We start from the raw sequence: 27,393 nt of genomic DNA on the forward strand, positions 1-27,393 counted from the left end.
AGAGAGAGCTGCGACTTGAGATCCGCAGGCTTGAAATAGAGGCGGAGACGCAAATCAAGTTGCGAGAGCTTGAACTGAATGCAGCCAGGCATGCACATGTTTCTCCTGGCCAACTAGCGCAGAATGCGGCTCTTTCATCTGCCGTGACATCATCTGTCGGGACGTTTGATGTGAGTAAACATATTTCTCTTGTACCTCAATTTAGAGAGACTGAGGTTGACTCCTATTTTAATGTATTCGAACGAATTGCTTGCGCTTTGAAGTGGTCTAAGGAAGTTTGGCCTTTATTGTTGCAGTGCAGGTTAACAGGAAAAGCACAAGAGGTATGTTCTGCGTTGTCCTTAGAGGACAGCTTAAACTACGACGTTGTTAAAGCGGCAATTTTACGAGCGTATGAGCTCGTACCTGAGGCGTATAGACAGCGTTTTAGAATGCATAAGAAAAATTCTAATCAGACCTATGTTGAATTTGCGAGAGAAAAAGGTATATTGTTTGACAAGTGGTGCACAGCGAATAAAGTTTCCGATTTTCAAGCGTTACGTGAATTAATTCTCTTGGAGGAGTTCAAGAATTGTATTCCGGAGCGTGTTGTAATTTATCTTAATGAACAGAAGGTAACTTCTCTGGCTCAAGCCTCCGTTTCTGCTGACGAATTCGCATTAACCCACAAAAATGTTTTTCTGTCAGCTCGTACTGAGAAAAATTCTGTTCCATCTGTTGAAAAAGATCAGTCTCGTTTGAAAAATAAAAATGCACAAATTCGAGAGGTAAGGGAGTGTTTTTATTGCCACAAAAACGGGCACATTATTTCTGAATGTTTATTGTTGAAACGTAAGCAGCAAAACGCCGGCACTAAGAGTGTTGCGTTTGTAAAGCCGGTTAGTGTGGAAAGTCGCGAGACTTGTGATGTCGCTTATCAACCTTTCCTTTTAGAGGGATTGATATCTAATGATGACAAGCCTGAGAATCAAATAAGGGTAAAAATGCTTCGTGACACTGGAGCAGGTTATTCTTTTATTACGGCTGATGTGTTGTCATCTTTGGAAAACACTTTCTGTGGTAGTTATGTGCTAGTTCGAGGGATTGAAATGAGCACAATCAAAGTCCCTGTTCATCAGATTTATTTAAAATCTGATTTGTTTACTGGCTTGGTTAAAGTTGGGGTACGTGAAAATCTACCTGTGAGAGGGGTTGATTTTATTCTTGGGAATGACATAGCTGGTGGGAGAGTTATGCCATTGCTTGAGGTTTGTGATAAACCTGACTTTTCTGTGTCCACTGATGAGCTGTCAGAGTTATCTGACATTTTTCCCGTTTGCGCCATTACGCGCGCGCAGACTCGCAAATTTGATGATGCAGATGATTTGATCTCGACATTTATGGCTCCTACTATGTTGAATGATGAGTTGATTGATCCTGGTAAATCCGACGAAAAATCTAAAACGCCAAATGTTGAGAAAATAAAATTGCACGTGACTCGAGACAATCTGATTGCTGCTCAGAAAGATGATTTCTCTCTGCATAAATATTTTTCTTCTGTTGTTCCAGCAGATGCGGCGCGTGAAAGAAAAATCGCTTTCTATTTAGAGAACGGAGTGCTGATGCGTAGATGGTGCCCTGATGCATCTGAAGCTGACTGGTATGGCGCAAGTCAAATTGTCGTTCCTACATGTTACCGGCAAACTGTTCTTTCTCTTGCTCATGACCATGATTTTTCCGGACACCTAGGTATTAAGAAAACTTATCACCGGATTTTAAAGCACTTTTTTTGGCCTCGACTTAAGACTGACGTGACAAAGCACTGTAAAACCTGTAAGGCGTGTCAATTTTCAGGCAAACCAAACCAGATTATTCCAAAAGCTCCATTGAGACCTATTCCGGCTTTAGGTGAGCCATTTGAGCATGTTCTGATTGACTGTGTGGGTCCTTTGCCTAAAACAAAAGCTGGCAATCAATATTTACTGACTGTCATGTGTGCAGCAACACGTTTTCCTGAAGCGTTTCCGTTAAGGAAAATAACTGCTTCTGTAGTGATTAAATCACTAGTAAAGTTCTTTTCTTTATTTGGACTGCCCAAAGTTGTGCAGTCTGATAGAGGAACGAATTTTATGTCTAATCTATTCGAACAAGTGTTGAAAACTCTAAAGATTTCCCACAGAACTTCAAGTGCATACCATCCAGAAAGTCAGGGAGCCTTGGAACGATTTCATCAGACTTTAAAATCAATGCTCAGGAAATATTGCTTTGAAACTGGTAAAGACTGGGATGAGGGGACACCTCTAGTTTTATTTGCTGTGAGAGAAGCCGTGCAGGAAAGTTTAGGATATAGCCCGGCAGATCTGGTGTATGCTCATTCAATTCGGGGCCCGATTAAGATGCTGAAAGAGGATATGTTATCTCAGGAGACTAGTGAAAAAACGAATGTGCTTGATTACGTAAGTAGATTTCGCGAACGTCTTCACAATGCTTGCTCTGCTGCAAAAGAAGCCTTAGTGAGTGCACAAATAACCATGAAATCTCACTTTGATCGGAAAACTGTTGTGCGCGATTTTAAAGAAGGCGATAAGGTGCTGGTTTTATTGCCTGTTGTTGGCTCTTCACTATCTTCACGTTTTTCGGGACCGTACGAGGTAATTAAAAAATTGAGTTGCACAGATTATGTAATTGGTACTCCGGATCGCCGCAAGAAAACTCGCGTGTGTCATGTAAACATGCTGAAAACTTATCATGTTCGAGAGACATCTAATAATGAGGCGAAATTAGACCAGCCGCTCTCTGATGCACCTGTCACTTCGCTGGTCTGTGATGTAATGTCTGATCACGAAGATGATGGCGTGAAAGTTAGACACACGTACGAACAATGTGCACGTTTTAAAAACTCCGAAATCCTGGCTGATTTAGATTCTTCTCTGTTTCATCTATCTGATGCTCAGAGATGTGACATTAAAGCGCTTATAGAGGCATTTCCTTTACTTTTTCGTGACGTTCCTTCTTGCACTACAGTATTGCAACACGATATTGATGTGGGTAATTCAGCCCCTGTGAAACAACATCCGTACAGAGTTAATGCCGTGAAACGTTCTGTGATGCAAACTGAAGTAAAATACTTGCGTGAGAATGGTTTAGCCAAACCAAGCTGCAGTCCGTGGAGTTCTCCATGTCTACTTGTGACTAAAAGTGACGGATCGGCGCGATTTTGTACAGACTATCGTAAGGTGAATGCTCTGACTGTACCTGATTGTTTTCCGTTACCACGCATGGAAGATTGCGTAGATGCACTTGGAACTGCTAAATTTGTCAGTAAGTTGGATTTACTCAAAGGTTTCTGGCAAATACCGTTATCTGATCGCGCATCGGACATTTCTGCTTTTGTAACCCCTGATGACTTCATGCAGTACTGCGTCATGGCATTCGGAATGCGTAACGCACCGTCAACATTCCAACGACTTATCAACACTGTACTTATGGGAGTGCGTAATTGTAATGCGTATTTAGATGATCTTGTGATCTATTCCACTGACTGGTCGGAACACGTTTCAACGCTTCGTGAAGTATTTATGCGTCTTGAGAAAGCATCGCTAACTTTGAATCTTGCCAAGTGCGATTTCGGGAAAGCCACAATAACATATTTGGGTAAAGAAGTGGGGCAAGGACAAGTGAAGCCTATTGGAGCGAAAGTGAGTGCTATCTCTGAGTTTCCAGTACCTACCACACGCAAGGAGTTGCGTAGATTTTTGGGAATGTCTGGTTATTACCGGAACTTCTGTAAAAATTTTTCCACTGTCGTTTCTCCTCTAACTTCCCTCCTTAGCCCTTCACGTGTGTTCCAGTGGTCTGATGAATGCCAGGCGGCCTTTGAAAGCGTCAAATCTTTACTATGCAGTGATCCTGTGTTGGCAGCACCAGTTTATAAGAAGGCTTTTACGCTGGAGGTGGACGCAAGCTCCGTGGGAGCGGGCGCGGTACTCATTCAGGAAGATACGCACGGTATAGAGCATCCAATTTGTTTTTTTTCACGCAAGTTTAATAAAGCACAATTAAATTATTCTACAATTGAAAAAGAAACATTAGCGTTACTACTGGCATTGCAGTACTTTGATGTCTATTTGAGTTCTAGTAATCTGCCCATAACTGTCTTCACAGATCATAACCCTGTGGTATTTCTGTCCCGTATGCACAATCAGAACCAACGGCTCATGCGCTGGTCTCTGATCGTTCAAGGTTACAACTTGATGATAAAACATAAAAAAGGATCAGAAAATGTACTGGCCGATGCATTATCTAGAGTGTGAAGAAAAAAGTGGTTGAAAGTAAAGTTTGTTAAAACTATATTGTTTTGGAATTTCATCCATTATAGTTTTATCTTAAGCAGGGGAGTGTTATGATTTATGTTTTTTTTCCTGTTTTTTCACCCTCCTCTCCGTTTGTTCAACCCTAGGTTTCTTATTGGTTTATTATTCTGTCCATCATCATTATGACGCTCTCCGGTTCCACCAATCCCAGGACGAGCCACAAGTATTTAAAGCCCTGTCAGTCCAGTGTGTGGGGTGCGCCCTGCCTCGGCGTACCCTTTGTGCTCCACGCAATTTGTTTGTGCAAATGCTTCGTCTATTTTGTGATCGCTCAGTTACTGTGATAATTCGAGTTGCTTGTTGAACTTTGTTGGCTTTAAGTAACATATGATGATGGTTGTGTGATTCTAAACTAAGATTTAGCGGACTTATCCGTTTTGTTTTGTTTTAGTTTAGATTGATGTTTTGTTAGATTAGTTTGAGTGTTTTGCCACCCGTGTATTTTTGAGTTTTGTAGTTTGATTAGTTTAGTTCGGGTGTCGTACACACTGAAGATTTCGGTTTTTATTTGTGTTTCTTTTTGACGCCTAGTTTAGATTAGATTTAAGGATTGTTTTGTTTTGTTAATTTCTTTGATTTGGCTTACACTCGTTGTTTAAAGATAATAATTATAAATGTTTGTTTGTTTTTTTTTTTTTTTTCTCCCCCATTGATTATTGTTACATGTTTCAATTCAATTATAGAGTAAAAGCTTTAAATGAGAGTTACTGAATCTTGCCTCATTATTGATCTGTCGCACACATTACACCTGTCTCACTTAAATGTTACAGCATCCCCATTTAACATCATAAAACACGTAACAATGGGATAGTAAGGAGTTTGACGCCATTTTCTTTGTAAAACCTTTTGGCCTCTGTTTTTGTGTTAGGGAAGTGAATTGTACTTTCTTTTATTTCATTTTGATCAGCTAAGTTAGAGATTTAATATAAAGGATTTTTTTTTTCAATAAATCTTTGAATTAATTTTGGTTGTCTTGTCTTTCATGTTGTACAACATCCCTAGACGGTGCGTAACACCATTACCAATATTAATGTGCCTAAAGCACAATGCCTCATGGGTTTCTCAATTTCAGTCATGACACACCAAATCTGGCTTCCAGACAATGGCCAAACATTGGGCCATAGCTTGCCCAGTTCAGGACAAATTATAGGTAAATAACTTGACTGAGACTAGGCCCAGATATGGTCCATGTTTGGCCCTTATATGGAAGCTAGACTTCGTCCAATGTGTTCACTGTTCTCACGGTCTCCCAAGTTTTTTCTTCCAAAGTGACCAGGCAAGACGGGTCTTCACAAGTTTGCAAGTCTGTTCTCTGCGTTGTTGGACTTGAGAAACAGTGGAGAGAAGAAACTCAGCTTCAGGAAGCGAGCTCACCACTACGGAACTCAGCGAAGACAGCCTGACGAGTCACAGACATGAACAACAGCAAATTGACAATGTGAAACACAGACTAGATATAAGCATAGTAATGCACAGCAGCTGTAGCGTGCTGATGAGTCAGCTGAGTGGTGCTAAGCAACGAGGAATCACCAGTTACAACAATACCACGTGACCGCACCGATGCTGAAGATAAACACAGAACATCAGCCTATCACATACCCCCCCCCCCCCAAATCACCCCCCCACACACACACACAACACAGAAAGAACACACAGACCAACAACGTGCATTACTAAGAATGTACCAAGTACAGTATTACCAAACTTAGAAAAGTTATCTGTTATATTTCTGCATTACAGCAAAAACTAATAAATTACAGTAATTGCAACACTAACATTAAAAGCAGAGAAAAAGCTTATACTGCTGATAGATAGATAGATAGATAGATAGATAGATAGATAGATAGATAGATAGATAGATAGATAGATAGATAGTCAGAAGTTTTCAAACCTTTCTCGGGGTAATGACCTACTCCATAGACGCTATAAATCAGCTCAATCCAGCAAAACTTCTTGTCCTGCTCAAAACTCTGACTACACATCATATCTTCATGGTCAAACTGGATTTTGTGGGTTTCCTCTGGGTGCTCTGGTTCCACCACAGCCCAAACACATGCGCTATAGGGCAATTGAGTAAGCTAAAATGCCCGTAGTGTATGAGTGTGAATGTAAGAGTGTATGGGGTGTTTCCCAGTTTTGGGTTGCAGCATCCACTGCTTAAAACATATACTGGAATAGTTGGCGTTTCATTCTGCTGTGGCGATCCCTGATTAAAAAAAGAGACTAAGCCGAAAATAAAATAAATGAATGAATATCAACATTCATTCATTTTCTTGTCAGCCTAGTCCCTTTATTAATCCGGGGTCACCACAGCGGAATGAACCGCCAACTTATCCAGCAAGTTTTTACACAGCGGATGCCCTTCCAGCCACAACCCATCTCTGAGAAACATCCACATACACATTCACACACACACTCATACACTATGGACAATTTAGCCTACCCAATTCACCTGTATCACATGTCTTTGGACTGTGGGGAACACTGGAGCACCCGGAGGAAACCCACGCGAAGGCAGGGAGAACATGCAAACTCCACATAGAAACGCCAACTGAGCCGAGGTTCAAACCAGCAACAGCACTACCTACTGCGCCACTGCCTCGCCCCATGAATGAATGTACTTTTGAAAATGATTTTCCTTATTTTAGAGAATTTGTTACTTTGTTTTCTGCTTTAGTTTTGAGAAATGTCATGATCTCTGAAATGTACAGGTTTAATAGTATTTAGACAAGTGTGTATAAATAATGTAAAACAGGTGACAGTTGTAGCCACAGCAGTTGTTTATCATCAGAATCAGTTAAAGCAGAAACACTTAAGGCAAACAAATGAAGCCGGTCTGACTGCTGAGACTCTTCAGGGTTTTCAGCTCATGTATCTACAAATAAGATTGTGTGATTCCACTGTAAAATAAACTAAATACATTCATGAATACTGTTATTGCAGATTGAGTTTTATTCTGTAGCTTCAGCAAGGGCGCACTCACACTATGCTATCCGAACCGTGCCAGGCCTGTTTTCCTGTATGTTTGAAAAGTTTCAGTACTCGGAATCATGTCAAAAGTGGCTCATCTGTTCTGCGATTTATTTTACTGTTCCACTGCATATCAAACAACTAAAATTATATAACTAAAGAAATGTTCACTGTGCTGAGCTTAATAAACACTCATAAACTCACAGATAACTCATAAACACAGATTTCAGTATCAGAATGAGAAGGTTTTTGTTTTCTGTGATCCTCTTCTAGAAACGCACTTGACATCAAAAGATGTAAATGAAATCCTCAGAATGTCTTCATCTCAGCAGTAAAGTCTCAGAAACACAAAGAGATGATCAACTGATAATCAGACGACACTCATAGATTATATAAAGCACAGAAAGAGCAAACTCTCACCTCAAATAATGGCTGCAGATCTTTCTGTTCCTCTGCTGAACTGTTGAGTTTAGCTGAACAACAGATCTGAATATTCTTTCACCTCTGAAAAACACAACAAACCTGTTTAAGACATGAGGAAATAACCAGCCAGATGAGAAACACAGACACACAAGTAGATAAGAATAAAGCATAGCAATGGAGGCTTTTGCTCAGCTGGTAATAGCAGTGTTGACAGTACAAAAGTAAATCAGTCACTGTAATATAACAGGTCAGTTTTCCAAACGTGCTATATATTGTACTTGTTATAATCTCAGTAACACAAGTTACAATGAATGAATTTTAGCCCCAATTAAGTCGTGTGTTTTATATTGTCCCTGATGAGAAGTGTGTAGAGTTTAAAAGAGTAAAAGTAGAACAACAAAAATGGTGAAGCTATTGAAAAGGCTTCTATAAGCTGTATTTTATATATACGTTTCAGACAGTATTGATCTCTAAAACACTACAGCAGAGCCAGACACAGCGTCATCACTCCAGGAAGGCAGACATGTTGCTCAGCCTTTGAGCTTATTTCAGCTTTCATCTAAGCCTGTGACTGGAGTCTGTTGAAGTGTTTGTGTTTCTCTTCAGTGATTCTGCTTATTAACAGCAGGTCTTCATCATCAGTGCTCGATCATCATTTAATTGTCTGATTAACTCAATGTAGAGAGGGAGCAGACAGACTCTGAGCTGAGGAAATGTTACTCAGAGGAGTTAGTGTGGTAGTGTGTCATTCAATCACAGCTTGTGCGCTGATCTGAGGTATATTTAGCAGATTCTGTAAGATATACAGTTTAATATATAAAACAAACCATGCAATGTAACACCCACACCCATATCTTTTCAAGCATCAACCAATGTCTTAGAAATAAAAGCTCAGTACATACCAAATACTCATATTTATATGTTTACTCTACAGCACAATAATCTCTCGAAAGCTGTGCTGTTTAAACCTTTACAGTATACTGGATATTCAAGGTCTGTTCATCATCAGATTGATACAGTTCTGTCCTGTACTTTTCTATTGTACTTTTGAGCATTGGTAAATGTCCTAAACACATACAGGAGGATCTACGCCAGTGGTGTCAAACTCAAGTCCTGACAGACTCAATAATCTGACAGACTATTAGATGAAACACTGCTGGATCTGGATTATAAGAGACTATCTGTGTGGAACTGATCTAAAAGCTTTATTTGATCACAGTGAACGTCTCTCTGTTCTATTAAATGAATGAAACACATAACAGAATAGAATCTGACTTTAATATTACATAAACTCTCGGAAACTCTTCAAATGCTGAAGGAAATCTGCTAAATGTTCACCCTGTCAGACGATGTTTTGACGAACACAAACCTCTCGCTGCTGAATGTAGAGTCTGAATGAGTTCAAATGAACTGTTCTGATGGTCTGCTGTCTTTGATCATAACAGCACAGTGTACAGTAAGGGTTATCATGTGTCTGTAGCAGCAGAGCTAATGACAAACACAGATCTGGAGATCATGGAAACACACAATATTTACAGCTCAGAGGATGTGAAATCAGACTGGATTGATTATGTTTGATGAATAATAGTGCAGCAAACCCTCACTGGTGATCCTGATATCATTCACAGCAGCTCATATTAAGCAGGACTCAATAAAAGACTTTCTCCAGCTGATTTCCCTGAATATACTCTATATATACTGTCAGGTTTGTGTCTTCATAAGTGTGGATTTTCACTGCTTCAGGATCAAGTATTCTGTGGAAGGAGGCAGTCCTTCAAATAAACCTGTTTTGTAAGTATTGTGCATTCCTCAACAGGTTTCTTCATGTTTCTCAGCACTTCTTTTAACAGAAAACACACACAGCAAAAAATTCCAGTGTTAAATATAGAGTGTGATTTTTTTTGGTGTTGTTCATTGTTAAAACTGGAGTACATTTTAATCCACGAGTGTGAAAACGCATATATTTAAGAGTTTTTTTTTCCAGTGTTAAACTTTTAACCCAATATGCAGTGTATTTATCATTAGTGATGGGAAGTCCTTTTTTTTTTTACTTGAACCGGTTCTTTAGGACAAACAGTGATCAAACCAGTATTTTTTACGAGTCTTGATGATATAATAAATTATATGATATAATAAATTAATTCTCATCAGAAGCAGTGAACATGGTTAAAGTTGTTGCACGTCCGCCGGTTCCTGCCTCAAAATGAGCGAGTTTGAGCCACTTGTACATCCCGGAAGTGTTCAGGAAATGCAAAAAAGTAGCGAAGAAACTTGACACAGAGGAACATTTACACCTCACTGCCAACTAGCGTTTCGGAAGTGTTAATGCAGACCGACAGAGACAGCGCGCAGAAGTATAAATGCACAGCTGCGTGCATTGCCTGCGTCGTGAGTTGCGCCGGTCACTTGACGCAGAAGTATAAACCAGGCTTTAAGCCTGATTTATACTTCTGCGTCAGGTGACCGGCGTAACCCACGGTGCAGGCAACGCGCGTGGCTGTGCATTTATACTTCTGCGCGCTGTCTCTGTCGGTCTGCATTAACACTTCCGAAACGCTAGTTGGCAGTGAGGTGTAAATGTTCCTCTGTGTCAAGTTTCTTCGCTACTTTTTTGCATTTCCTGAACACTTCCGGGATGTACAAGTGGCTCAAACTCGCTCATTTTGAGGCAGGAACCGGCGGACGTGCAACAACTTTAACCATGAGGTAAACACAAAACAAAACTTTCCATCCGGAGCTCCTTCACGGTACTCCACACTTGTAAACAATCGCTCGCGCGGAGTCGCGCCATTTGCGTGCCTCTCGGTCCCGCCCAGACTCGTCAGCGCTACCAAGCCGACCAATCACAGAGCTTACGCTACGCGTCGTTGCGACGTGTAGTTACATTTTTTGAGAGGTGCACGTCAGCGACGGCGATGGCCACATCGAAGGGCTATGCGTCAGCGCCGTAGCATACGACGGTGTTTGACGCAGAAGTATAAATCAGGCTTTATGACGTCACACGACACGCCAAAATAAAAGTCATTTTCTGTTTAGCTTTTTTGCCACTTACTGTTGCAGTCATGAATTATTGATACATTTCTCCATCCCATCGTTTTTCACTTGCTCGTTCTCTCTTTCTCTCTCTCTCTCTCTCTCTCACACACACACACACACACAGATATTCAGTATTTGAAGTTGATCAAAACCTTTAATCTGAACATTTTAAAGAAAAAAAAACTTTTAAGTGAGACATCAGCATTAAAAAATGAATAAATAAAGATTTTTGATTTAACTACGGTTGTTGTATTAAGAATTGGTTGTAAGAAATAATTGTTGGTCAAGCTTCCGCACTTTTTACAAATAACATGCAAACAGAAAAGCAGCAAACAAACCTCAAATTGTGTCAACCCTGTCATGGACAAACTCAAAGTAATAAGTATATTTTTATTGCAGTGTGATTATTAAATAAACTAAATACAGAGGAACATTTGAAAAACAACAGATACAACAAGAAATATTAAAGGGTTTATATAAAAGGGTTGTAAAAGTTTTCAAGTATTCAACTTCTGTTTTCACTAACACTGCAAACTATTGAGCCACCCAATTCTGTTATCAATTAGGTTTCATCATTGTGCAAATTAATGGGAAAATAAACACTTATTGTCCTTCAAATTAAACTAAATTTGCTAATGAATGTAATTATTTACATTGTTTATTGTATTGGAGGAGTGAAGGAAATGTTGGAAGCAACTCAAGTTAAACACCTTAATAATACTGTTTTATTTTTTCAGAATAAGGTAAATAATTAGATTACAGGTCTTCACACAAATCTACAAATACTCAGGACTGTAGTTTTATTTCAAACAGTCATTGAGCTTCATTATATGGACGTTTAAAGGATATCCTTTATAAATACTGAGACAGATATTGCCAAAAGGTATGTATTGTCCACTTATACATCTACTGTTGTAGTGTGTGTGTGTAAGTGTTGTAACATAAAAACATGAACTAATTAACAATAAAATAGTAAATAAATAAAGTGTCAATAAGAATGCATGTCCACCCTGTCCAGGAAGGATTTGTGACCGGGTGGAAATAACAGGGAGGTTTTTTGGTTAAAGACAGCATTTATTCAACAAAGGTTTAACCTGCAGCTGGTAAAGTGTTTCTCTATTTAAGCTCTTTGTACACAGTTTAAAAGCTTTATTTTAATCTCTGAATTAAAAAAAAAGAAATTTAATGAATATTTAACTCTGACAAGATGGACACGTTAAGCTTGACAACATTCAGTTTCAAACATAATGTGAGGAAAAATGGGAAACATAAGTGTAGATAGTTACTGTTTGAACAGCAGATGTTTTAACCTCTGAAGAAAAGCAAAATGGGCACGGAGATGCCAATGAGTACATCAGAGGGTTTCTTAAAGGGGCATTTACCACATCATGACAGGGTGGACAGCGATTTTACGGACACGTGCAAAATGATTAATGATAATATTAAAACAAAATAAAAGTTATTAAAATGATGTTTGTATCAAATAACTTGGTAAAAAAATAAGAATATTTAAAAATCTTTTTTAATTTAATCTAATGTACCTACTTTTTAGACTCACTGAAGTTGTCTGAGCAGTGTGTGGGACATGACAAAATCACATCTGTTCAATGAAAGAATAAGGCAAAAATTGACAACATTTTCTGCTTTAAACACTTAGTCTTAGTGGATTAAAAACGTTTTTTTTAATTGTCTTAGAAATGTTTAGAGTAAGGGTTTTGATCAACTCCAAATACTGAATAAATGTGTGTCTGTGTAGAAATGTATCAACAAGTCATGACTGCACCACTAAGTGACAATAAAAAGCTAAACAAAAAGACTTTTATTTTGGCGTGCTATGTGACGTCACAAGGCTGCGCCGCTCCTGCGCTGTGATTACACTGGAAAGAGGTTTGTTTTAAAGCTTTTACATGAATATAAGGCGATAGATTAAAGTTTCAGGTTTTTACCCGATAGTAAATTATGTACCTGCTATTAACAATATTATTTTAACTCTTTAGAGTACTAATTTACTCACAGTAATGAGGGCTAATGTTTGAATAAAGCAACAGAAAAGTCTGTAAGTGTTTTAATGAAGGTTTAATTTATTAAATAGCATAATGTCATTCCACTCTAAGTATACATCACTATATAAGAAATGGAGTACTAGTTTTGTTCGGGTGATTTGTGGCATTTTGTTTCTTGCTCAGACTTAAGCTTTTACCTGATTTCTGTTTGTTAATGACTCTCATATAAAGAAACTGTTGAAGCAAGTGCTGAAGAGAAGTTATTTTGTTTCTGTTCATTGTTTTATTCATTTTATACAGGACATTTTAATGTTTTGTTCATTTTAAACAGGATAAAGTGTCCAAACACAGAGAAAAACTCCTGCTGAAGCGACTGATCTCCATACTGTTATAAAGATGGTGTTTATTAAAGAAGAGAGTGAAGATGTGAAGATTGAAGAAACATTCACAGTCAAACAGGAAGATCTGCAGGAACAAACAGGTTGGTTTTCATTCTCAAAGACCAACTCAGTCATTTGATCCTCATTCAGATATATTTTAATAATAAGAATACTAAATTAATCCATCTTGCAGCCCTGAGTGTGCTGCCTAGTTCTCCTAAACGCACATGAGCACTCATTGAAAGACAGGAATAAGTTTCTTTCTTGTTCTTATCTCTTTTTGTCATTTTTTTATGTATTATTATTCTCTTATTTTATCCACCTTTTTGAGTTTATTGCTTTTCTTGTTCTTCTCCTGTTTGTAAAGCATCCTTGAGCGCTGGCATTATGTAAAAAAAATAAAAACAATAAATTAAAAAAAGTTTAATTGAGCTGACGATATTTGACCTACAGTATTCTCATAGAAGATATCTGCTATTACAGTGATAGTGTTGGCTTAGTACTTTTCATTTGCATATGTCACGTTGATCACAATTCCCTTTTTTTCATCAACTTCTTAATGGGTTTAAACTTGTTTCTAGTAGTTGTTGCTAGTTTTCACAGATAGTATCTGAGTTAGAATTACATCTTTATTATAACAACTAATTTCCAGGGCTATTGTGTTTAAACAGGATTTCTGCTGGGTCTTAAAATTTCTTAAATTCCAAAATCTAAAATTTTAGGCCTTAAAAAGTCTTAATTTTACCTAAATGTTGTGTTGTAGGTCTTAAGTCTTGTTTTAAACAAGCCTTCATTTTCATTTGTTCATGTTTTGCTACCCAAACTAGCCAAAACCCACACAATCACCAACAATCCATCTCAATAAAACTTCAAAAAGGTAATTTTAACTCTATTTATCATGATGGTTTAATTATTTAACTTACAATAACATTTGTTTAGACGTGCTCCATGTATTTACTGCTGAGGACATTGACCTGGACAGATTGTTGTGCACATATTTTGTTTATTATAGTTTTTAAAACTTTGAAAACATTTGTTCATTTTTTTCAAAAGAAAGTTAATGTTTAGAAAAGTGTATGGATATAAGTAAAGCTTGCTTGTTTTTACACAATATTTACAATCTTTTGCTAATAAATATATAAAATATTGTATGTCTTTATTATTAATTTATTATTGTATTATTAAATGTATAAAATTATAATATTTTTTGATAGAACAAATAAAAATCTTTCCCATCTGGGCCATTTGAAAAATTCTTCTGCCTTTAGCCCTTTATGAGTCTAAAAGTTCATTCATAATGGTCTTAAAAATGTCATAAAAGTCTTGCTTTTTACTTGGCGAAATGTGCAGAAACCCTGGTTTAAATTATATTATTTATATTAACTTATATTATTTCATTTTTAACAATCAATTAAATTACACAGCGGTTTTATATTAAAAGTTTATAATAATATAAAATATACTACATTTTGATGGTAAAATATAACCCTTAAGCGATGGCTGTTATTTGTTTCAGTATTCAAACATTAAATAACAAATGCAGCAAGTGAAATAAAATATGAATATGAAACAACACATATAGCAGGATTTAAAGCATAGAAAGGACTATTATGTTTAGCAAAATACTGCTCTTTTATTTTTTTTTTTTTATCATTTTATTAAGATAACTAACAAGCTGTAGGCAAATTATTGCTTGACGTTTTAGAAAATATTTGCGTAACTATATTAAACATCACAGAGAACAAAAAAAACAAAAACACAGAAACATGTTGCATGCATAATTGTCAAACGTGTGTATAACTGAATCATATAATGGCCTATAGCTCAAATGATGAAAATTGCTCAATTTATTTTTATAAAACATTTGTCAAAATCTAGTGATATTTTTGAGTAAAAGCAATACCGACATTTAAAAATGCATATTTATTTAATTCATTCATTCATTTGACTTGTTTATTGGTGCATATATAGGCTATAATATAAATCATACAACAGTACCTTGGACAGTTACAGTGCCCATCTGTAAAGCTTTCAAGCAAAGTCCAAAAATATTATAAAGAGTTGACTTTCTACCGTAGACTTTTGGATGGCCGACACTACAACACGTCGTAAATGCCCTTCAGGTGGTCTCGCTGGTATCAAATTAACAAGCTGTCTGGGCTTTGAATTAAAAAGTGCAATTATTTCCTCGTTGTCAAAAGAGTTTGCATGTTCGTGTTCCATGGATATAGTGATGGTGTTGTGGAATTTGGACATCGATGATGTTAAGCGTGTCTTTATTCGCTTTACTTGTTGTGCAGCAAAAAAAAAGTCTTTCAGCAACAAATGCAGTTGTTGGTAAAGTCTCCCGAATCAGAGCAAGTTTTGTGCTGTCAAATGCAGCGATTCAAAACGGCAGATCTAGGATTGGCCGTGACCCACCGCTCTTTTTGGGTACGATGAAGTACGGGCTGTAAAACCCGCTCTTCATCTCGGCTGGAGGTACCGGCTCGATTGCACCCTTCGCCAAGAGGGCAGCAATCTCCTCTCGCAAGACAGGGGCGGACAGGGGCTATTGACCCTGGTGAAATACCCGCCCGTGAACTTGGGAGGCCGTTTCGAGAACTGAAGTTCGTAGCCGAGTCTGATCGTGCGTATGAGCCACCGCGAGGGGCTGGCCCGCGCTAACCAGGCAGGCAGAGCCCTCGCTAATGACGTCATCGCAGCAATCGCTGACGTACCGGCAGAGGGGCAGCACGGAGCAGGTGTGCTGATTCGGGGAGCGCGAGGGTCCCACAGAAGAGCTGGAGGAGAGCGATTCGCTCTGGCTCCGCACCCTGACTCCGGAAAAGGGGCTTGGGGGCTGGGAGAAGGGAGACCGTCCCCCCAGCACCCGTGAGCCGCTGGCGGAGCATGTAGACCCTGCGAGCTGAGAGGCGGCGCGTCCCAGACTGGCAGGGCTTGCAGTGCTCGTGAGCCACTGGCGGAGCGCACCTAACCTGCGAGCTAGAGAGCACAGTGTCTCAGACCGGCAGATTTCGGGCTGTCACATCCGGGGAAGTGAAAAAGTGCCCTTTCATTTCATGGCAGTAAAAGGTGCCGTTGGAAATGGCGCCCCGCTCTCCAGCGGGGAAGAGCAAGTTCCCTCTTCTCCAGATGACCTGTTCCAGGGACGCTTCGCGGTCCGTTGCCGGACTTAGCGGCGTTCTGGGCAGGGGGAGCTGCCTGCTTCCGAGGTGCACGACGCGCTCGCTTCGCCAGAGGCATGTGCGGGGGCAGTGCAGCTCTCGTAGGCGGGCGCCTTCGGCGAGGAGCAGGTATGGATTGAACGGCGGGCGGAGCGGGCTACGGATCTGCCGATAAGACATCACCCATCAGACTGCTCTCTCACTGCCTCGAATTCCTGGGTGAATTCGCAGACTGTGTCGCCGACCAGCTTGAGATATGGGTGAGTCAAGAAAGCGGACTTTGTCAACTTCGCGCATACCAGCCAAGTTCTAGTCAGGGGAGGCGCTCCTGGATCACTAGTGTGGACATCGTCCTCCCCAAAGCACACGCAGCGGACTCAGTAGTTTGAAGAGCTTAGTCGGCTGCGGTGCGAAGCTCATAAGCCTGGGTTGGACCCACCCTCGTGCAGCTCGGCCAGCACCTGCGCTTGGTAGCGCTGGTAGGTGGCTATCGCTTGCAAGGCGGATGCAGCCTGGTCCGTAGCTTTGCAAGCTCTGACTCCGGGGAGCAGAAATTTACAGGCTTTGGATGGGAGACGAGGCGGACCCCACCAAGAAGAGGCGCCGCGCGGACTAACCGCCATAGCGCACTCAACCTGAGGAATTGCCACATACCCCCTGGCCGCTCCACCACCAAGAGTGGTGAGGGTGGAGGGACACGCAGCACGAGCAGAAAAAAGGTGCTCTTTAAGACTGTGGAGCCAGGAAACCCCCGCAACCAGAAACGCACAGTCGGAGCGCCGTCCTGAAAAGGACGTGCTGCACGACTGTGTTGCTCTTTTAGCTGCAACAATACGCACCGCTCTGGAGGACCGGACCCAAAGGGACGCCAGGCAAGGGAGAAACCCAGCTCGACCATCTGCCGCTGCGTGGACTCGCTCTGGACCGGGAGACACTCGTTCGCTCGAAGTGGCTGTAGATCAGCAGGAGGAACCCTCATGAACTCGATCAGAAAAGTCTCTGAAGGGAAAAGGATAGCGTCTGCTGGCGCCAGGTGTGCTTATATGCTCAGTTAATTGGCTATGCAGCACACCTGCGCAGGCTTGCGCTGCCAATTCATTCTTAATTGGCCCGTTCAATACTCTTTCAGACGAGCGGCTTCTGAACCGAATCCTCCCATACGTGGATTTAACATCAATCCACTTATAGTGCTGGAGTTCCCCCCGAAGGGGAACTGAATGATGACCGCCCGTGGCCTAGTGGTGTTCATTGGCCTCTTCCCGATACGATGAACAGTGTCAATTTTATCCGGTAGAGACGGACCTCCCTCTGGAAAAGTGGCAACACATATGCGAATATATTCAGCTCTGATGTTTTCACCTTCTTTTTCCAGTATTCCGGGCAGTCGCAAATTCCAACGACACGAGTAACGCTCCAAATCTGCAATCCTTGTCTCACAGAACTCCATCTTTTTTTCCTCAGAGCTCACTCTTGCTTTAACAAGGCCAACCTTCCCCTTAACGTCGTTGAGCTCGGCACATATAAAGTCAACAGTTTTTTTTAGCCCTTCTATTTTCAACGCATTGTCCCCAACCATTTTTTCCAGGGCATCCGATCAGTTATTTATTAGCTGAGAAAGCGTGGAGATCACAGAATCATCATCATCAGCTCTACCTTTCTTTGATGGCGGTTTATCTGGGCTCCCAGGTAGCGGTGAAAGTAAAGGGCTATCTCCATGAGCAGCATAGCTGTGGCCTTCCATAAGGCTAGAGACACGTGAAGCACGCAATGTTTCTCCTCCTTTCCTTTTATCTGTCGCTGACTTCATTTTGTTGTGAGAGGTAACTTTGTGAGATGAGATGTGAGTTGTGAGAGGTAACTTTAAAGTAAGATGTTTCTTGTTTAGCTGTTAAAGGTTAGTTTGTCAGCAGAGCACTACACAAGTAGACTTAGCAGGACACCATCTTGGATCCGTCTCCAGGGCTCGTGTGTTTTGTTCATCGGATCCTTTGTTTACATTCTGTGTAGCTCCAGGAGCTCGTGACGTATCTCTGTAACCAATCAGCGTTCGGCTGCGCGTGTAGCTCCACCTTTTGGTACCTTTTCTCGTTTTTGGGACCCTTTAGAAAAGTTGCCGAAAAAGTGGTACGGTTTGGTTCGGTACGCTTTTTGACAGTGGAAACGGCCATAAAAGCGTACCGAACCGTACCGTACCACTCAGTGGAAACGGGCCATTATACTGGCCCATGCCTAATGCTGGTTGATGTGGCCAAGTCAAGTTTTACATTTTTGTTATTTTTCTTTGTATGTATAGTCATCTACACACTTGTTTGTTGAGCAAGTAGTGTTACAGTTTTCTGCCATTTTATTACTCCTGGTTATTTCTCCAATAGTCAACTGAATTGGAAGTGCTAAAACAATAGCATATGAAATCAGGTCACTATGACTTGATTGACAATTGTCGCTGTTTGTCATTGTACTCAGTTTGTCCTGAGATCTGATGCTGAGCATTCTTAGGGCTTTTCAGACTTGAAACTGTTAACCCTGGGTCATTCTAACCCTCGATAAACAGAATCCTGGGTTATCTGTTATCATGTTCCAGACTGCTCATGCTACATCTAGTGTTCATTAACAGATGGTTCACATTCACAAACCCTGGGTTAACATTATTATTTGTATATTTATGTTTTCACTGTCACTGATTGGGCAAACAGCAGGTCACCTTTTTAGATGGCATTTCTACATATTGTCAGGTATATAAAATGTCATCATGTAGGTCTTCAGCTAAGCCTTAGGATATGCACAAAGTCAAGAAAACAAAGACAAAAGTACAAATTAATGAAAACAAGTAGCAAAGTATGTCATCTCGCCATCTCCTCATCACTACAGTTTACAGCAAACTTGGCATTAAGCATTTGCATAAGTTCATTCATTAATTTTCCTTTGGCTTAGTACCTTTATTCATCAGGAGTCACGCATATGTTTCAAAAAGCGGATGTCCTTCCAGCCGCAACCCAATACTGGGAAACATTTGCTTAATTTATATACAATAATGCCAACTCACTTTTATATTCTGGATAAGGCATAAAACAAAAAATGTTTATCCAATTAAATATTGTCGGACCGTCAAGTAACTTAATTTCGACAGGTATCTCAAACTGTCAACAAATTTAAATTTGAATTTCTGCGCAGCCTCTTTAAGAAGACAGATACGTCACTCCTGCGCGAAGCACGCATCTACAGCTGACAGAGAGACTTCATCCTACAAACTCTGCATCAACCTAAACTTCTTTCTGAAAGACCAACATGGCCATGTATGCATAAAAAGAAAGATTGTATCTGAAAAAGCTTCTGCCAAAAATGCAGAATCAAAACTTCTAAACTCTGAATCAATATCGGAATTACTTTTGCACACTGCAGGGCAATGACGTTATGCAGTTCAAAACAACGATCTGAAGGGTGACACCATGGCTGAAGTATTTATTTTAGACAGGTATGTTGTAAATCTATTTTAGCCACGCAAAGATTATGTACTGTAGACTGTGTTCTTGTTTATGAATGGGTTTATATGTACGGAGGTGTTGTTCAGCCACTGAAAACGTCCAGCAAAAGTTTGGCTATTGTCCAGTTTATAGAGAACCTTTTTCAGCATCGATAATATAGTCGGTTAAACAGACTGGAGTATTCGTTTAGTTGTTCAAGTGTGAAAAGAGCTGAAAACAAGCGATGTACGAGGATCAGCGAGCACAACTGAAAATGAAAAGTCACTCGTTGTCTTGGTAACATAAACTAAAGTGTAACATAAAAAGATGACAGGATATTTCTGTTTTAAACAGATCTAACCTTTATTCTGATCTAATTTTTATTTAGTTTAATAACAAAACATAAGTAAATGTGCCCTTCTTCCAAACCAGCTTTACTGAGGTGAAGTTTGATTTATATTCACACATTTGTTCATTTTTGAACAGTGAGAGCCTGTGATACAGTTTTGGAGATATATAATTCCTGCACCCTCTGGCCTGTCAACAACTACGCTTTATAAAGTGCGTGTCTCCATGCAGTTTTCTTACTGGTGAATGACATGATCTGGTGTTATATATAATCAGTGCGAGTTCACGTGTTCATGACTTAAGGAGGCGTGGCTGCGGATGGCAGGGGAGGGCTGTGAAATTTCTTAGCTATTACGCTAATGCTAGCATTCTGGCAGATCACCTACTGCACCTTTAACAGCAGCTCAGATTACAGACCAGGGGGTATTCCAGAAAGCTGGGTTAACCTCCCATCTGCTAAATCCTGAACTCTCGGTTGATTAAACCAAAACCTGCTTACCGTGAGTTATGTCGGTTCTAAAACAGCTGATAAGAGTAAGTTAAATCAACCTCCTGAAGATAACAGTGGGTTAATGCGCGTGCACGGCGCATACCTAAAGGCATTCTCAGCAGATCGCCAAATTCACGAGTCACCATAGAAAGTCTCGGTGAGAAAAAAAGACCAGCGCACTTTACAAAGGTGGAGGTTTTAATTACAGATTACACATCTGCATCAATTAAAGAAATATAAGAAATAGATAAGAAAAGAAAAAATAAATAATAAGAAAATTTGTTAGTTCATTAAATTACACATGCCACCCTCTCTTTTATTGTAATGAAAAATAAAACTTCTCTTTAACAACCTTTTTGAGTATGTTATGTAACCATTCATGCATTTGATTTTCCTGCCATTAATTTCTTAAGGTCACAAAACAAATGTGTATTGACTGATAAGGCTTATAGAAATTGTAATCTTTCTGGAGCTAGAAGAACTCTGTCCAAAGACATAATTAAACACAGAAACATTCTCTGAAAAAATATTATTTGATTACTTGAGCTGTATTAAACACTCTAGAATATTCTTTCTGTCATGCAGCTAACAGAAAGAAGGCTGAGGCATGTCTAACTGCTGTGGGCCACCAGGTGGAGGAGCTGCTCTGTCCTTTAATAAAGGCTCATCAGTGGTTGAGTTCTTTGACTTAAACCACACAATCTGTCACTGTTGTAAGTGATTGTTGTCTGGTAGTTTTAGGTTGTTTTTTGCTTTTTGTTTTGCATGCAGACAAAGTTATTCCTGCCTCAACTAACAAGCAGTGTAAGAATTTGTCTGCACTTTTCCATATTTGAATTAAAAAATTTGTATCACAAATACAATAGTGAATTTTTAAGTAGCTGTAAAAGGTCCATCTTCAAGGATCAAGTCAGATGAGCATCATCTTAAGGTGAGAAATGTATATGAAAAATATGTTATACACTGAAAGGTGCTTTTATAAAGCAGTGTAAAAAATCCTTCATTATATTTCAGGAAATAAAGAAATTAACAGTCCTTCAGCCCAAAATATTTAATTAAAGATATTTTTTGACAAATTATATTACTTAGCACTCTCTTTGGTCTGCTTGGGTCACTGAGATTTCCTCTGGGTCAGGCTGCAGGTAGGGTGTCATCATATAAGGCAGAAAAGGTATCTTCTGTCCTCCAGCAAGTAACAATGTAGTGCCCAGTAATGATTCAATTTTATAATACAAATTTAGTTAAAAGGAACATTGTGTAAAGCAACATTTGTTTTTTTTTACTCTATTTGTATTATACACTTGAATCATTTGCTCCCTGAGATCAGCCATTTAGCCTCAACATAGTGATGAGGTGGGGTCATCACTCAAAACAGTTCAGTGCCAGGCATACTGTACAGATGGTCCTACACACTATTGCCACATTGTACAGTTGCCTAAAATGCCCTGACGTGAAAACAAAGAGCTGCACTGTATGTTTTCTATGGTAAGTGCAGACCCGCAGTTTGTCACGTTTGATTTCAAAAGGTTTGTTAAATGCATTAACGATTCTTTTGAAAAACTACAATGTTCATTCAAATATACAGTTGGTTATGAAAAGAACTATGCATTTATAACTAGGGTTAGGTATCATTTGGGTTTTTTTCCGATACCGGTGCTAAATTGATACTTTTAAAACAGTACTGGTGCCAAAACAGTGCCTGAACCGATACATTTTAGCCACAAAAATTAATCGACCAAAAATAAAAAAAATTATATATATATATATATATATATATATATATATATATATATATATATATATATATATATATATATATTAATTATCATTCTAATTGTACAATATAAGTATATATTTATAATACGTTTAAAGAAAATATCAATTCATATTTTATATATTTGAATTGCACTCATATATTTATTTTGATCATTTGTTTGTAAGCATAAATGCCAGATTTGCATTATGCTATTAACGTTACATTAGCTTACTACTAACCTGTGGAAAGGCTGTCATCAAAATCAGGGAACACCTTTTTTTCTGGGTTTGTGGCTTGTGACTACTTTGACATGGACATCAGTGATCTAATGATTTGCCTTAATCTGAATAAGACTATATGATTTAGAAGTTTACATGAGTAGCTTTTTGAATGTTACATTCATGATTCTCAGTTACAAGTTAAAGCTCATTGATCAGTAAAATCATTGTGTCACCAGCCTAATATTTACTCCGCAGTTTGTGTCTGTGGTCTTTTAAGATAATCAAAAATCACTGTTTACATATCAGAGTATTGTCTTAATCATATTAAAATCAGAGTATTGGTGTCCATGTAAACGTACTCAAATAATGTGCCAGATGATGCCACAAGCTGTCAAAGACAGTACATTCCTCACCTTTAAGGTGATTCCATGAGCCCTTACATTTCATAAGTTTGACGTGTTTCTCTCTTACACGCAACTTTTGTAAAGTATCTGTTGCATGTTGGTGTGTTAGAATCCTTGCTTGTAAAATAGTTTGCTTTAGTTTAAGCAAATTAGATGAACGCAATCATGCGTATTGATGAAGTGAGTCGCTCGCCGCATGCGCCGTACTGCACGCTTTGCATTCAACATTTAGAGGTAGTATGACACAACGCTTACTTATGAGTGCCTTTAATGCACCCCTTTGTGCTTCTTAAGGGTGTCACACAGTAGATGCGCCACTCAGAGCCGTGGCATGGCGTGCACATGACAGTTGATAGTATCACACACCAGACGTGCACATTCGCATGTTATTTAACCCTCCTGTCGTGTTCGAATCCTACCCCTTACTTTAGTGTTCCCATTGACCGGTCTGTTTTAACTGCTCTTATATTAGCACAAAGATAATTTTTTCTCCACCAAATTTTTATTCAACATTTTTTAGCTGTGAACAATGTCTCAAAGTAGTGTTTACATAAATTTACAGAATTAGACATAAAATAACTGCGATGAAAATAAAAAAAGGCGCTGAAAATATATTACAAAATGAACAATAGATGACTGGAATCAAAATACTTTGTTTCATTACTAATAGACAGCTAACAAAGAAAACTATCACAGGGTCTGACCAAAGAAATTTAAATTTTAATCCATCTGAATGATTTATCAACGAGCAAAGCACGAACAAAATGCTGTCCTTTTCTGTGTTCTGAGAGATCAGATTTTCAGTCCTTCAAGTATACTAATATAGGGAATAGTGACTGAGGCTATATATGGTAAGCACGACCACACAACTAGCTCTAGTTATACTTTAGCCATTTTTGAGCGAGATAATAAAGGTCTAATATAATAAAATAATTGTTGCTAAACTAAAAGTGCTCCTGCTAGACTCAGAGATTGGCTGAACGAAAGAAAGAAAGGAAACAAGATTCCTTCTCTGTGTTTTTTCCAGAGAGAAAAATAAATAAATAAACAAAAAGAATAAAATAAGAAAATAAATATAGAAAGACACACACAGATGGATTCGCATAACAGACACCTGTTTAGTCTGTGAAGATATGAACACTGTGTTATCAGGAAGTTGATTCATGTTAGAGGATCCAACACTTTAATAGCAATTCATAACTTATTGGTTTAGTAGTTAATCCATATGAATTTGTATGATCTCATTCATATAGTTTTGTACAATTTGCTTATCTCCTATGACGATTGGGTTTAGAGGTTGGGTTGGGTGCCATGCCTCCTTTTATAATTTATACAATTTTGTACGACTGAACTCATATGAATTAGCCACTGAACTGACTAAACGTAAAATAGTTATGTTTATTTGTGAGATTAGGCTGGGGGATCAGCACATAAGCACGTAAAAGAGATGTGTACCTGCAAAAGACACTGTTCAGTCTGAAATGAGTGAGTGAGTGGGTGGGTGAGTGAGTTGAGGTTGTGTGTGGGTGGATGTTTTCTGTCAGAAAATATAATCTGGATACCTATTTATTTCCTATGGCGGTCACTTTTGACCGGGAACACCACAGGTGTAACAAGGTTGATTTAAATCACTCAAAATTCAATGAAAGAGGTGCTCATCACTTTTAGATGTTCAAGAGCATAGTGTGGAGGATTTCATAAGGCCATGAGGCTATCAGATGTAAAACACAATATTTATGAGTTATTTAAGTTGTAAATCGGTCAGATTTGACCCGAACACGACAGGAAGGTTAAAATGAAACTATTTAGATGCTATTTAGACTCTGTGGCATGGCAGAGATATGAATAGTCATGAGTCGTGCCTGGGCACCGCAGACAGCCAATGACTTGCTAATTCATGGTGTTGTGCGTCGCCGAGCTGCGCTTCTGGTGCGCAACCTGCTTACATTCTTGTTGCAGCACCGAAATTAGGCACCGAAATTCATATGCTGATTTGATCAAAGGTATGGCACTGGGTTTCGATACCCAACCCAAGTGAATGTAGGTCTATATAATCACCTTGCAATTTTGAAATCATAGCTTTTTTGCTTTGAGTATAGACTATTTAATTCATAAGAGCAGTTCAATCTTTTATGAAGTTTGCTGTATAAAAATATCACATTTTAAAATATTTATAATTATCAGCCTATATATATATCGGCTATCTGCCTTTAAGTCTGAAGAGTTGTTGGTATCGGCAAAAAAAATCCACATCTTCTATGTTAAGCGGCTTTGACACAATTTACATTGTAAAAGCACTAGATAAATAAAAATTAATTTAATTGAATCTGCTTAAATGTGGACTAAACACAATATGATCTGATTTTTTTTTTACATTTAATGTGCATTAAAAATACAGTGTGTGTAGCCAATGTTTCCAGTGTCTTTTCACTTTTCAGCTTTTGATGAGAGTTTTTAAGACTTAATGAAAACTTATGTTTTATTTATTTATTTCAGACTTAATTGAAGAGAATAAGGAGAGTAAAGAGGAGGAACATCATGTCAAAATTGAGGAAAAAACTAATTTACAGACTGATGGTATTTTGAAAAGGAGAGACAAGAATCGTTTAACCTGCACTCAGTGTGGAAAGAGTTTTGGAAAACAAAGCAATCTTAAAATTCACATGAGGATCCACACTGGAGAGAAACCATTTACATGCACTCAGTGTGGGAAGAGTTTTAACTGCTCATCACACCTTAAACTACACATGATGATTCACACTGGAGAGAAACCATTCACATGCACTCAGTGTGGGAAGAGTTTCATCCGCTCATCATCCCTTAATCTACACATGAGGATCTACACTGGAGAGAAACCATTCACATGCACTCAGTGTGGGAAGAGTTTCAGCCGACCACCATACCTTAATTTACACATGATGAGCCACACTGCAGAGAAACCATTTACTTGCACTTAAGCCGCTGTCACACTGGACTTTTCTCCCCATAGACTTCCATTTATAAGCACACATATGCATCATATCGGAAATGGAAGTTCGTGTGTCAAGTTTCACAGTTCACTGCATTGCAAAGTTCAAGCTTGGTGAACTCTGACCTGCGTAATCGCATTGGTTGAGTGAGTGAGACCAATCGAAGATCAAAACATGACCTCTCTGGATAGAAATGTAAAATATGGACCAATCGCTCACTTTTTTTTTAATGTCTAATCATCTTGTTTAATCCCGCCCCTTTTCGCAGTACCGTTCAACGGAATATCGCATGCATAAACTCTAGTGTGACCGCAGCTTCGGTGTGGGAAGAGTTTCAGTAACTCCTCAGACCTTAATAATACATAAAGACCCACACTGAAGAGAAACTATTCACATGCACTCAGTGTGGGAAGAGTTTAAACCGATCAGCAAATCTTAATAAACACATGAAGATCCACACTGGTGTGAAAGACTATATGTGCTTTGAGTGTGAGAAGACTTTTATTACAAACTGCACAAGACGTTTCACATTGGAGAGACTGTACAAGTGTTCACACTGTGACAAGGTTTAATCAGTTAACACATCTGAAAACAGAAGAGGATTCTCTGGAGAGAAACTGTACATATCTGATCAGTGTTTACAGAATTTCACTCATTTGGTTTAAAATGTTTGAAAAGGCTGAGTGACGATTTACTGTTTTCCAACACTCCTACACTGCAGTAGGTGGGGTTGTAAATGTTTTGCACTCATTGCGTTTACCCTGAACACAATGATGGCGGCTGAGAGAAGAACAGTTTCATAAACATCTGGCAAAGAGCACCTCTGCAGCTTAAAATCTCTTTGCAAGTGATTGTACAGGTGCGGATACATCTGTACTCCACTCTTCAGTCTATTCATGTAGCTGGTGTTGTTTTGGATGATGTTCTCTGTCTGACTCCCTGAATGAGAAACAAATTACTGGGAAGACACTGCACATCAAAGAAGGTGGAGCTCCAGGACGGTTGGTTTGCAGTATACCAAGGCTTTACGTTTAGAAAGTCCATTCAATTGTCCTGTGTTGCATCTTTTATTACTAAAGTTTCTTTACTTTTAGGTTTAAAGAAGTGGTCCAATATGATATCATATTTTAAACTTTAGTCGATGTGTAATGTAGCTCTGTGAACATAAACAACATCTCTGAATGTAAAAAGTTCTAAGTTCAAGGCAAAGGGAGACCTTGGTTTTTACAGAGTTAGCTTAGCAAAGCCTACAATGAACGAATTTTGGGGACTACAAAAAATACTTCTGCCCCCTGTGAGATCACAAAAGTTCGTTATTGCGGATCCAAACTGAGCAGGTAAGGCCCTTGGCCAGAGGTGCTGTAACGTTATAGCAGAGATGAAGCTAAAAATGCGTCTAAACGCTGGTATTTC

The 27,393-nt window shown here is 39.0% G+C and overlaps 4 protein-coding genes across 8 annotated transcripts in view; 1 reads left to right on the top strand and 3 right to left on the bottom strand.

The window, feature by feature from the left end:
* Positions 1 to 7,784, bottom strand: part of LOC100007791 (NLR family CARD domain-containing protein 3) — a 61,244-nt gene extending 53,460 nt beyond the window's left edge. For both annotated transcript variants that reach the window (NM_001444539.1, XM_088649588.1), the window contains exon 1: positions 7,743 to 7,784. The gene's annotated coding sequence lies outside the window, so the exon portion shown is untranslated. The remainder of the gene's footprint in view (positions 1 to 7,742) is intronic.
* Positions 1 to 27,393, bottom strand: part of LOC137490940 (uncharacterized) — a 627,578-nt gene that overhangs the window by 202,569 nt on the left and 397,616 nt on the right. The gene's annotated exons all lie outside the window — the stretch shown is intronic.
* Positions 1 to 27,393, bottom strand: part of LOC148682145 (uncharacterized) — a 208,802-nt gene that overhangs the window by 139,569 nt on the left and 41,840 nt on the right. The window lies entirely within an intron of this gene.
* On the top strand, positions 12,616 to 27,313 carry LOC147844906 (uncharacterized). 2 transcript variants are annotated; one of them, XM_087249588.1, is made up of 3 exons: positions 12,616 to 12,837; positions 13,116 to 13,265; positions 25,508 to 27,313. In XM_087249588.1, exons 2-3 carry the CDS (start codon positions 13,181 to 13,183, stop codon positions 25,966 to 25,968), a joined length of 546 nt encoding a protein of 181 aa, XP_087105714.1. In that variant the 5' UTR covers positions 12,616 to 12,837; positions 13,116 to 13,180; the 3' UTR covers positions 25,969 to 27,313. The 2 variants fall into 2 exon arrangements, with proteins under 2 accessions (XP_087105714.1, XP_087105713.1); XM_087249587.2 differs by having other exon boundaries at positions 12,616 to 12,668.

The sequence above is a fragment of the Danio rerio genome, chromosome 4 (genome assembly GCF_052040795.2).
Source record: "Danio rerio strain M-AB ecotype USA chromosome 4, GRCz13ab, whole genome shotgun sequence".
Classification (NCBI taxonomy): domain Eukaryota; kingdom Metazoa; phylum Chordata; class Actinopteri; order Cypriniformes; family Danionidae; genus Danio; species Danio rerio.